The sequence below is a fragment of the Peromyscus maniculatus genome, chromosome 4 (assembly GCF_049852395.1).
Source record: "Peromyscus maniculatus bairdii isolate BWxNUB_F1_BW_parent chromosome 4, HU_Pman_BW_mat_3.1, whole genome shotgun sequence".
In the NCBI taxonomy this organism is placed as follows: Eukaryota; Metazoa; Chordata; class Mammalia; order Rodentia; family Cricetidae; genus Peromyscus; species Peromyscus maniculatus.
In genome coordinates, this window is record NC_134855.1 from 63,442,025 (window position 1) to 63,452,523 (window position 10,499).

Here is a 10,499-nt window from a genome sequence, read left to right on the forward strand (position 1 = left end):
TCTTCTGAAAAGATACACAGGTGCCATTAACTTTTGCATAGAATTATTCAAGCAAATTCAAAGACAAGACAAAAAGCTGCAGTTAATGGCTCATAGAAAAATGATTTTAGTATCTGATTCTAAATGTTAAATAAAGTTTGGAAGACCTACTTCCTAAAAGGGGAAGTCCTTGTGAGATACACTCAGAGTTATTATTTATATTATTACTAGAGTCAGTAAAATAAAATATGCATCCTAATGGCTGTGAGAAAAAATGATTTTATTATTTGCTCAGATACTGGCAATGCAATCATTAGATACTTGTGTAGAAATATTGAATATATTTTATTCATCTAGAAGACTACAATTTTTCTAAATAAACTTTCTCTTATGTATGATAATTCTCATGGATTTTAGATAAGCTTAAATATAATGGTGGATACAACATGAAACTAATGACATTTCGATTTAGTTTTGTGTTTGGACATTTAAGGTCCTATGTAGGGCTTGTAATAATTGGTATAAAAAAGGTATCACTATGTCAAACTTGTAAAGCAAGCTATGTTTTTCTAATATCAAATCATTAGTCCTGAAAACGTACATAAAAGTTGTATGGAACAAACAGGATATATTTAAGAATACATATACACATATATTATTGTCATAGACATAGTTATTGCATATATATACATCATTTACATATATGTATATGCATATATACATTTAATAAATTTTACTGAAAAGGAAACCATGAATTTGAAGGAGAATGGGGAGGTTTATATGGGAGGGTTTGGAGGGAGGAAAGGAAAAGAATAAATGTAATTATATTATAGTTTAAAAAATAAGAGTCGCCGGGCGGTGGTGGCGCACGCCTTTAATCCCAGCACTTGGGAGGCAGAGCCAGTTGGATCTCTGTGAGTTCGAGGCCAGCCTGGGCTACCAAGTGAGCTCCAGGAAAGGTGCAAAGCTACACAGAGAAACTCTGTCTCGAAAAACCAAAAAAAAAAAAAAAAAAAAAAAAAAATAAGAGTCAATTAAAATCACTTCCTCTTTCCATTCTGAATTTTGTCCATTGTATTTTTGCTGAAATCATGAACCTTGTCTACAAACATTTGTGGGGTCAAATAAATGGTCAATAGTTAGTTGATGAGGCTGTTTTGTGATAATTACTGGGAACATTTAAATGCTTGAAAATTACTAGATATAACATGAAACAAAGTCATATTCCAATAGAGAACTGATGTTAAAAATCTTTGTTTTTTAGTATGTGAATGTGAATCTGAAATTTCATTAATAAAATTATTATAATATAGTGTGTTGTTTGTACTAGTCACTTACTACAACTGAATTACATATTTTCTACTCTGAATAAATATTCACCTTTATTTCTTCAGTGGTATGTATAACTTCTGTGTTTATTTCCTTCATGTAATATATGTATATATATCTATATCAACAACAAAATTTTAAAAAAGGAAAAATAAGAAACAAAAACACAATAAGACAAAAAATATTAATTTAAAAATAAAATAGTAGAGGATTTAAGACACAAAAGGGGAATGTTTTCTTTATAGTATATGTGGTTTATGTTGTTATATATGGATCATTAATATTTAATTATATATACTTTATGAATACATAACACTACTAAGACAGACATTGTAATGAACCACTTTAACACAGTTTTAAGCATTCATTAAGCTTCATAGTAATAATTAATTATTTATAGAATTTTACAATAGAGTATTTAGAATATATGATTCCTAATATTTCCATATCAAGTACCATTAATATGGAAAACCAGTTTAAAAAAATCAAATCTGTTCTAATTAGTGACAGGAAAACTAATTCAGTCTAATGTTTTGAATGTACCTTCTGTCAAACTCGGAGTTGCCGCCAGGAGATATAGACACAGGCAGCTGCAATTTTCAAAGAAAGAGGAAACGGGGTATTAAAAGTCTCATATAAAATACACAATAAAGTTGTAGAAATATATTGCCTAGGTATTGGGTAGAAACTTTAGGAAATCTACATTAAGACCTCAAATTACAATTTGGAATAGAAGCAATGTAGTGTAATCTATAGTGGTTAGGAAAATCACAGAAATCAACTTCGTTGGTGTTGGGTTTGGCTTTCTGACAAAAAGGTCTGGGGAAGAGTGTGACTATCTATTGCTGGGATACCTCTGTGCCATCTTCCTAGATGAAGTGGTCTGCTGCTTCACCATTGAGTGCTACTCTTAAAGACCCTTCTTTGCTCATAAATAACAACAAAAAAAAACCCTACTTCTAATTGAAAATTTTGATTTTAATTATCAGGATACAGAGACTGCTATATTATTGTGGTATGAGATGTGTTGGACTGAGTAAAATAATTCAGAGCTGGAAAAGAAGTTTTCTTTCTCTTTGATGTGTCTAACTTGTTCCAACAATTCCTCAAGCTCATTCCTTAAGAGTGCTTTCAGTTTCACTTTCAGCTATTATATCCTGAAGATGTCTAGATTTCATTACCGTTCTAGTCTTTCTCCTTGACAAAGAGAATCCCTGGTTTCCTTTGAGTATCTTAAGATACATAAGCAAAATAGCCTCACACAGGATTAACCTTAAGGCTCATAGAACACGAAAGCTATAAAGTGGAGGCACTGAGTTTTCAACCTTATGTGTGCTGATAACAATTAAGAATTAATTAGTGCTCACAGTTTTCTCAGTAGCTTCACAACTATTAAAATCACTTCATTTGCTCAATGTTTACAATGTCTGATACTAGAAAAATATCAGACGTTAAGCAGTTTTGTGGAACATTAAAACAAATGATAAAAGCCTGTGAATGTTTGTGCAGGTGATATCCAAAATTAAAATGATTTTCACTTTATGAAATTGCATGAAATACCTTAAATACTTCATTTTAAAGTGGGGGTTTATATAGTAACACTGAAATTACATGTTATTTATAAAAATCGGGTAAAATATACTAATTATCACTTTTCATTTATTTGAAAATCAAATGAAACCGGACATTTTATTTTTTACTTGGAAACATGTTATTAATGATTTTAACTGGTGAGATCAATGATATTCTTATTTTTTAATTTTGTTTTTCACTTACAATATCTAAATCTCATATTCACCTCTCAAAGAGCATGCAGTAACTGTTCAATTCATAGGATTTCATATATTTTCCAAAGAAATACTGATGTAGGTGATAACAACTATCAAAGCAGATATTTACCTTCTGTAATATACCTGAGAGGTACAGCTCTTGCAGACAGTGAAAGAATCAGTAGGCTCTAAGAGTCAATGAAAACTGTGAGGCTCCAGTTGCCCTAAGACCTGCGACACTTCCTACTCACAAAGAACCTGATTTCCTTTTCCAAAATTATTCATCCTTTTGCTCCAGTGAAGGAAATTTAATGTTCTCCTCATTATTTGTGATGTTCCCAGAGGTGATAGCATATAATTTGTTCAGTTTATTATGCTTAAATTATCTGAGAGATTTTTAAACAAAATTGCATTGATGTCATTCAAGCTTTTCCCTAGTGAAAAAACATAGTCAGCTCATAAAAAGAATCAAAGCAACAAACTGATCTGAAGATTTCCAGGGAGACCCAAAAGATTTATGGGCCCTGACTGACTAGGTTACAAAGTCAAGTATTGAGGCCTTAATGGAAAACACTGTAGCACCAGTTTATTTGCATTAAATGGAGAAGTATCATGCTGGTCATGGCTTTTTAAGTGAGGTTGTTATCACACAAAAGATTTTAAATGCGTTTTTCTTTTTTTTTCCTTTTAAATTTTTTTATTTTATAATTTAATTTAATTTTACATATCAGCCACGGATTCCCCTGTCCTCCCTCCTTCCACCCTCCCTGCCCCTGCCCTACCCCCAGCCCACCCCCATTCCCATCTTCTCCAGGGCAAGGACTCTCCTGGGGATTCAGCTCAGCCTGGTAGATTCAGTCCAGGTAGGTCCAGTCTCCTCCTCCCTTCACCCAGGCTGAGCAAAGTGTCCCTGCATAGGCCTCAGGTTCCAAACAGCCACCTCATGCACTAAGGACAGGTCCTGGTCCCACTGCCTGGGGGCCTCCCAAACAGTTCAAGCTAATCAACTGTCTCACTTATCCAGAGGGCCTGATCCAGTTGGGGGCTCCTCAGCTATTGGTTCATAGTTCATGTGTTTCCACTAGTTTGGCATTTGTCCCTGTGCTTTTTCTAATCATGGACTCAAGAATTCTCGCTCATACAATCCCTCCTCTTTCTCGCCGATTGGACTCCCAGAGCTTCACCTGGGGCCTGGTCGTGGGTCTCTGCATCTGCTTCCATCAGTCATTGGATGAGAGTTCTAGCACGACAGGGTGTTTGGCCATCCGATCACCAGAGTAGGTCATGCATAGTAAGTTGTCACTGGTTTTGGAAGGAGACAAGAGAAAGGATGCTCTCACAGCAGAGTTGAAATGCATTATGTGCATATGATTCATCCTCAGCTTCTTTTTACTTATAGACATTTCCTTCTCATGAGTAACTAAACCAAAATTGATAACTGTCAGCATGGCATAGCTTTTTGTTTCCAGATGCTCACTGACACAGAAGGATTATTGCTGTTAGTGATAGCCAATGTTGCTCACTGTTAACTCTAATTTCATAATATGGTCATGAGAAAATATGAAGTTCTGATCATTGTGTTGTGTGTAGGGAAATGACCATCTCACTGAAACACACTATTGTATATTCAGCATATTTAAGAAGAGTTGCTCACAATGTTGGAGATAGATCTACATGAACATATTCATAACTGATTGCTTTACATCACCAAAGTACTTCACAAACAGGAAGCACAAAGTATGACTGTGAAATATATCAGCCTAATGTGTAAAAGCTGACATAGCCACAAATGTGCTCAGATGCAAGACAGTCTCAATTGCTGCAAATTTAATTCAGTCTTTGATCCCTTCACGAGATCCCTTAACTCATCCCTTTGTGACTTGTACTGTCCCTTACTCTCACTCAGCATATTCATTTTCCATATTCATCGTTTATTCATCAATACAAATAAAACACATTCTGCAAAACTGAATCATGTCAATTTTGCAAGTAAAATATTGATTTCTCTGAAGGAAGGCTAATGTTAACTCATTCATTCATCGAGGTGTTTAATCTCAGGGAGAAAATGGGCATGTTTAAGACTAAATGTAAATATATGTAGAACTCCTTCATGGCTACTACTTATCCAAGAGACATTCAGAATATGGTTTATGCTGCCAATCACATTAAATATAACTTTACCAAATTATACTTTATCATAATATTTAACACCTTAGGAACATGTCAAATCATTTTCTGAAGTTGTAGATAAAAAAATGACAATATAAATAAAATAAGGATATAAAACACAGAAGCCAATTTTTCAGTGTCAAAAGAATTACTGGACATGGGATGCAAAACCTCAATACCAAGAAATTTGGCAGTGTAATGTAGGAGTAGAGTTTATTTTGATAAGCACCCACAATTATTGACATTTTGAATCACCGAGTTAGGTCATAAATTGAATCAGTGAATGATATTTGTCTGCAAAAAAATGATAAATGGGTGTTTACCCTGGAGAAGATGAGAAATCATATTCATGCTGATCAGAATTGAAACTACAAAGACGGTGAGACAAAAGACAACAAACCAGCAAATGTGACTGATGTAAATGCTCAATAGAATAAGGTTGTTCACCGCAAGCACATTGTCTTATTAAATACTGGCTTAGAAAAACTCTGTGACTAAATATTCTGGTTTGCTGAAACCAAACTCACAGAGATCAGCCTGCCTCTGCCTCCCGAGTGCTGGGATTAAAGGCGTGCGCCACCACTGCGGGCTGTACAGTTGCTTTTAGGGTCTTCTCTGCCAGTAGAGCCAGTAGGTTACAGCTCTCAGTGTAACTGTCGCTGCAGAGTTGTGCAGGACTGAGAAACAGAGTGCATTGTTTATTTTGGAATTGTTGCTGCTAAATAACTACTCTCTGTTTATTTAACACAGCAGTTGAATTCCTGAAGAAGTCTCAGTGACTTTATTATATGTGAACGCATCTGTTTCTCCTCACAAATTGTTTTACTGCTGCATTTTTTGTTCGTTTTTTTCTTTTTTATATTAAACTGCAGTGTTTCCTGGAATGTATATTTAGCTTTGCTTAGCAGTAGAAACTTGAGCCATCTTGAACACTCTAAGTTTGTGCTACATATAATTTCATAGGAACATTGGCCAATATAGTAGCTGAGAGATTGGCAGCACAGTGTGTCTAAAAAGCATGCAATGTGAGAGTTGATTCAAACAAGTGAATATCAGACATTTTTGGATTCTTACATTAGACACCAAGAAATTAAAAACCAAGTTATTTATTTTTACCTTTTCCTCATTTTAGAAATGTCTACTGCATATTCGTATGCTACTTCCCTTGGTTAACTCTTTTACACTGTGCTTTTAGTTAAATTTTAACCATAGAAGTCATTCAAACAGGAAATGCCTTGCTGCTCTTTGTTTTAAGCACATTCCTTTTATTAGATGATAATTAATTTTGAGGAACAGTTTCCTTCATTTGGAGGCTGTGTGTGTTTCAATAACATTCACTTGGAATCAGCTGAAAGATGTACTATGTCTTTAAAATATGCCATGATAAATTAGAAATGAGAAATAAGAATCCAGAGGACTGCTCTAAAGCATTGTATTATCTGCTCATCAGACACTAACTAGTGTAACTTTAATTATGCATCTCCTTGAACATCACAGACACTTTGGAGTTGGTAACAGTTTTTTAGGCATTTGTGTTCATTTTTAATGACTGTTGGTTAGTGCATCCTATAACTATAAATCTTAATTGAGATATTTTGAAATGGTCATATGCATTTTTACCTTATATCATGAAAATAGTTAAAACTTGATTTTTGTCCTGCCATTCACTGTAAACTTTCAGGGTCCTTTCATTTCTGTTCAGGAAATCCTGTCGTTTATTGTTGTTGTTTAACAGTATTGAGTTTTTGTATATTTCATTGTAACTTTATTTGTGAATAATGATTGTGGCATGTTTGGGGATGTCATTTTAATATTTCACAATTCTGAAATTTTAATTAAAAAAAAAAGTCCTGGAAGAAACAGATTCATGTATAATGGTGAATATCAGACCACTACTGTTTTTCACATTTGTCAACTGGTTTTATGTTAAACTTTTGTAGCCTAACTGCTGTTACTTATAACTGACAGACATGTGTATTAATATTGTAATTTGAAGGTTATAAATATTATGTGAAAATTCCTTCATTCTGTTTTGAAATTTATAATAACTAAATCTCTGTGTTATATGAAATGTGGAAAAAAAAACCCTCTGTGAATCAAAATATCACTGGGTGAAATGGATTTCATGTGCTATAATCTGGGGAATATTAAATAAAGAAAAATAAGATGGATTAACTTTTCTGACATTTGATTTTTGAGAATACCACTATGATTTACAAAATATATTAAATACTGTCAAAGATAGAGATAAAAATTAAACAGAGGTTACAAAGAAGATTGACTTTATTAGTACTTAAGGGGTTACTAAAAAAAGAAAAATGAGAAGGATTTGAAATTCGGAGGGCATGTTAGGGGAAAGTTGGTGGAAATGGGGTGGATCATTTGATCACATTTCATTGTATACATGAATAACAATTCCAAAGAATAATCTAAACATCAATAAATAAGTTATTAAGCTAAGAAAGCAAAATTTTCAAATATTTTAAGAAGCTAAATTCCTCGTATGTAACTGGGAAGACCACATGTAAAATCACATGTCCTGCTACTTTCAACATTCAGAGGTAGATATCTATCTAAAAAAAACCAATAACCCTAAAATTAGGTAACCTTGAAGAAGTCAGTGATAGACAGATGAGTACTTTTAAATACATAAAGCCAAAATAAGAAAATCCTTATAACAATATTGGATTTACAGTTAAAACAGAAAAAAATAAGTATAAAACCTTAACATTTGCTATTTTTCATATATAAAATAAACTATACACTGACACTTCAATATCAGCTGTTTTCTTTTTTGTTTGTTTGTTTTTGTAATAGCCTTGAGAAATATTATGTTGATGCAATCCCAATGCAGCATCAATAAGGTGTTGTATTTATGTGAAAGAGGAAGAGGCAAACGTGCTGTCACATACAAAAAAGAGTGAGCAAGGCCTCAGAGACAGCTCAGCAGAAAGAGGCTTGCTCCTTTAATATCTCTATTGATTAGTTCAAAATTTGCCATAACTCCAACAACTGTAGGATCCAACATCTCTTACCTTAATGAGGGGATCTACATAAGTACACACACACAAACGATCACATACACAAAATTAACATGTTATAAAAACATCTTTGAAAAAGTAACAGTAGTATATAAAATTAATGGATATTTATATTAAAATAACCAGAAAAACACTTTTACTAAAAGTGAATGTTTTTAGAATGAGTCTTTAACATTTATTAGTTTATATCTGTGTGGCAAACAGGTTCTCTGAAAGTGTCAAAGACACCATTTTCATCATATTGCTTTATTTATTAATACTTCTAAACAGTGAAGATAGATGTGTCCCCCCCCCAAAAAAAAAAAAACACTGGCAAAAGAAAATATAAGATGTTGATATAGAGTTTACCATTTATCACATTTGGTAACATATAAGCTTATTTCACTAAATGAAATATTTATTCTGAAGCAAAAATTAATAGTAAGGATTCAATATTGAATTGTGATTTAAACTATTACGGGGAGCTTGAGTACATATAAGTTAAGCAATATCTGTCAACATGAACTATAAGACATTTTACATGGGGTTAAATTATGCAACTATTTTAGAAATATTATCACAGGACAGTCACAGTTATCAAAGATTACTATAGGATTCTTTAATACTGGACAATACCAAGTCTTTATAGAGTCTTAAAGACTCTATGAAAAGCATTTTTTACCTCTTTGTTCCTTAAACTGTAAATCAAGGGGTTAAGCATGGGGATCACTAGAGTATAGAACACAGAAGCCATTTTGTCAGTTTCAAATGAGTGAGTTGATTTAGGCTGCACGTACATGAAGATTAGAGACCCATAGAACACCACCACCACTGTCAGATGGGAACCACACGTGGAGAAAGCCTTTTTTCTACCTTCTGCGGAACGCATTCGAAATATTGTTAACAAAATCAGCATGTAGGACAAAAGAACGACAAAAAGAGAAGAGATTAAATTAAAGGCTGAAAACAATATAGTCAACAATTCTGTCTCTTGGACTTGTGAACAGATCAAAGGTAGCAAGGGGACAACATCACAATAGAAATGGCTGATGACATTAGTGCCACAGAAAGTCAAAGTGAAATACTTAATAGGGAACAGCAGAGCCTGGAAGGTGCTGTAGAGGTATGGAATGGCAACAAGTGCATGGCAGCGTCTCTGAGACATGATTGCACTGTAGAGCAAAGGGTTGCAGATGGCCACATAGCGGTCATAGGCCATGGAAGACAAGATTGAAAGTTCGCTGACAATGAACATAATGAAGCATGCCATCTGTGTGGCACAAGCATAATAGGTGATGGTATTTTGATCAACAACAAAATTCACCAGCATCTTGGGGCAGATGGCAGTGGAATTTCCAAGATCAATGAAAGCCAGGTGTCTGATAAAAAAGTACATAGGGGTGTGTAGGTGAGAGTCCACCTTGGTCAAAATGATCATGCCCAGGTTTCCCACCACGGTGATTGCATAGATGGTGAGGAAGACTGCAAGCAGAGGGAGTTTCAACTCAGCACTCTGTGTGACTCCCATTAAGATGAACTCAGTTGGCATTGTTGCATTTTGTTGGCCCATTTTGTTGATCCAGAATTAACTCTTCTTGAAGAAACTATGTAAAGATTTATTAGATCTTTTTCATTGCCATATAAACACTGTAGTAGTTATAATTAGAACATAATTTATTCACAAAATAGAAAACACATGTAATTTTTACATATTTTTGAATAAAATAAAATTTTGCTTTCCTGAAATAGAGAAAATGTATGAAGTACATAAAGGAATAGGAATGATTAAACTCAAGACTCAGCAAGCGTTGATATAAATACATAGAAAATAAATGCCATGTAAGTAATAAAAATCCATTGTCGTAAGAGGCACACAGTCTGTCATAGCAGATTTCCATTCATTCTGAAAATTCATATACAATCTCTATTTTCTCTAGGCTATGGAACTGTCCAATGAAATCACACAATCATGTAATCAATTAACTACTGTATAATAAGGATTTAGCAGTTTGTCTTTTAGCTATAACTGTCATATGGAAGCATTAGCCCATCCCACTGAAGTCCAAATGATTATTGTGTATTTGGTATTTAGTGAGTAAATTAGGGTGGTCTGAGTCAATGACTTGTACTAATTAACAAAAATGGCTTCAAAGAACATTCCTACTACCAGTGTCTGAAATGTGTCTGCTATTTTGTTAATAAAATAATCATATTTATATATTGGGTTATATTT

The 10,499-nt window shown here is 33.7% G+C and overlaps 1 protein-coding gene across 1 annotated transcript; it reads right to left on the reverse strand.

The window, feature by feature from the left end:
* Window positions 1-8,909: 8,909 nt before the first annotated feature.
* On the reverse strand, window positions 8,910-9,836 carry LOC102922196 (olfactory receptor 8K5-like). The gene has a single exon (XM_006989762.2). The coding sequence runs from the start codon at window positions 9,834-9,836 to the stop codon at window positions 8,910-8,912; it is 927 nt and encodes a 308-aa protein (XP_006989824.2).
* Between the last annotated feature and the right edge of the window lie 663 nt (window positions 9,837-10,499).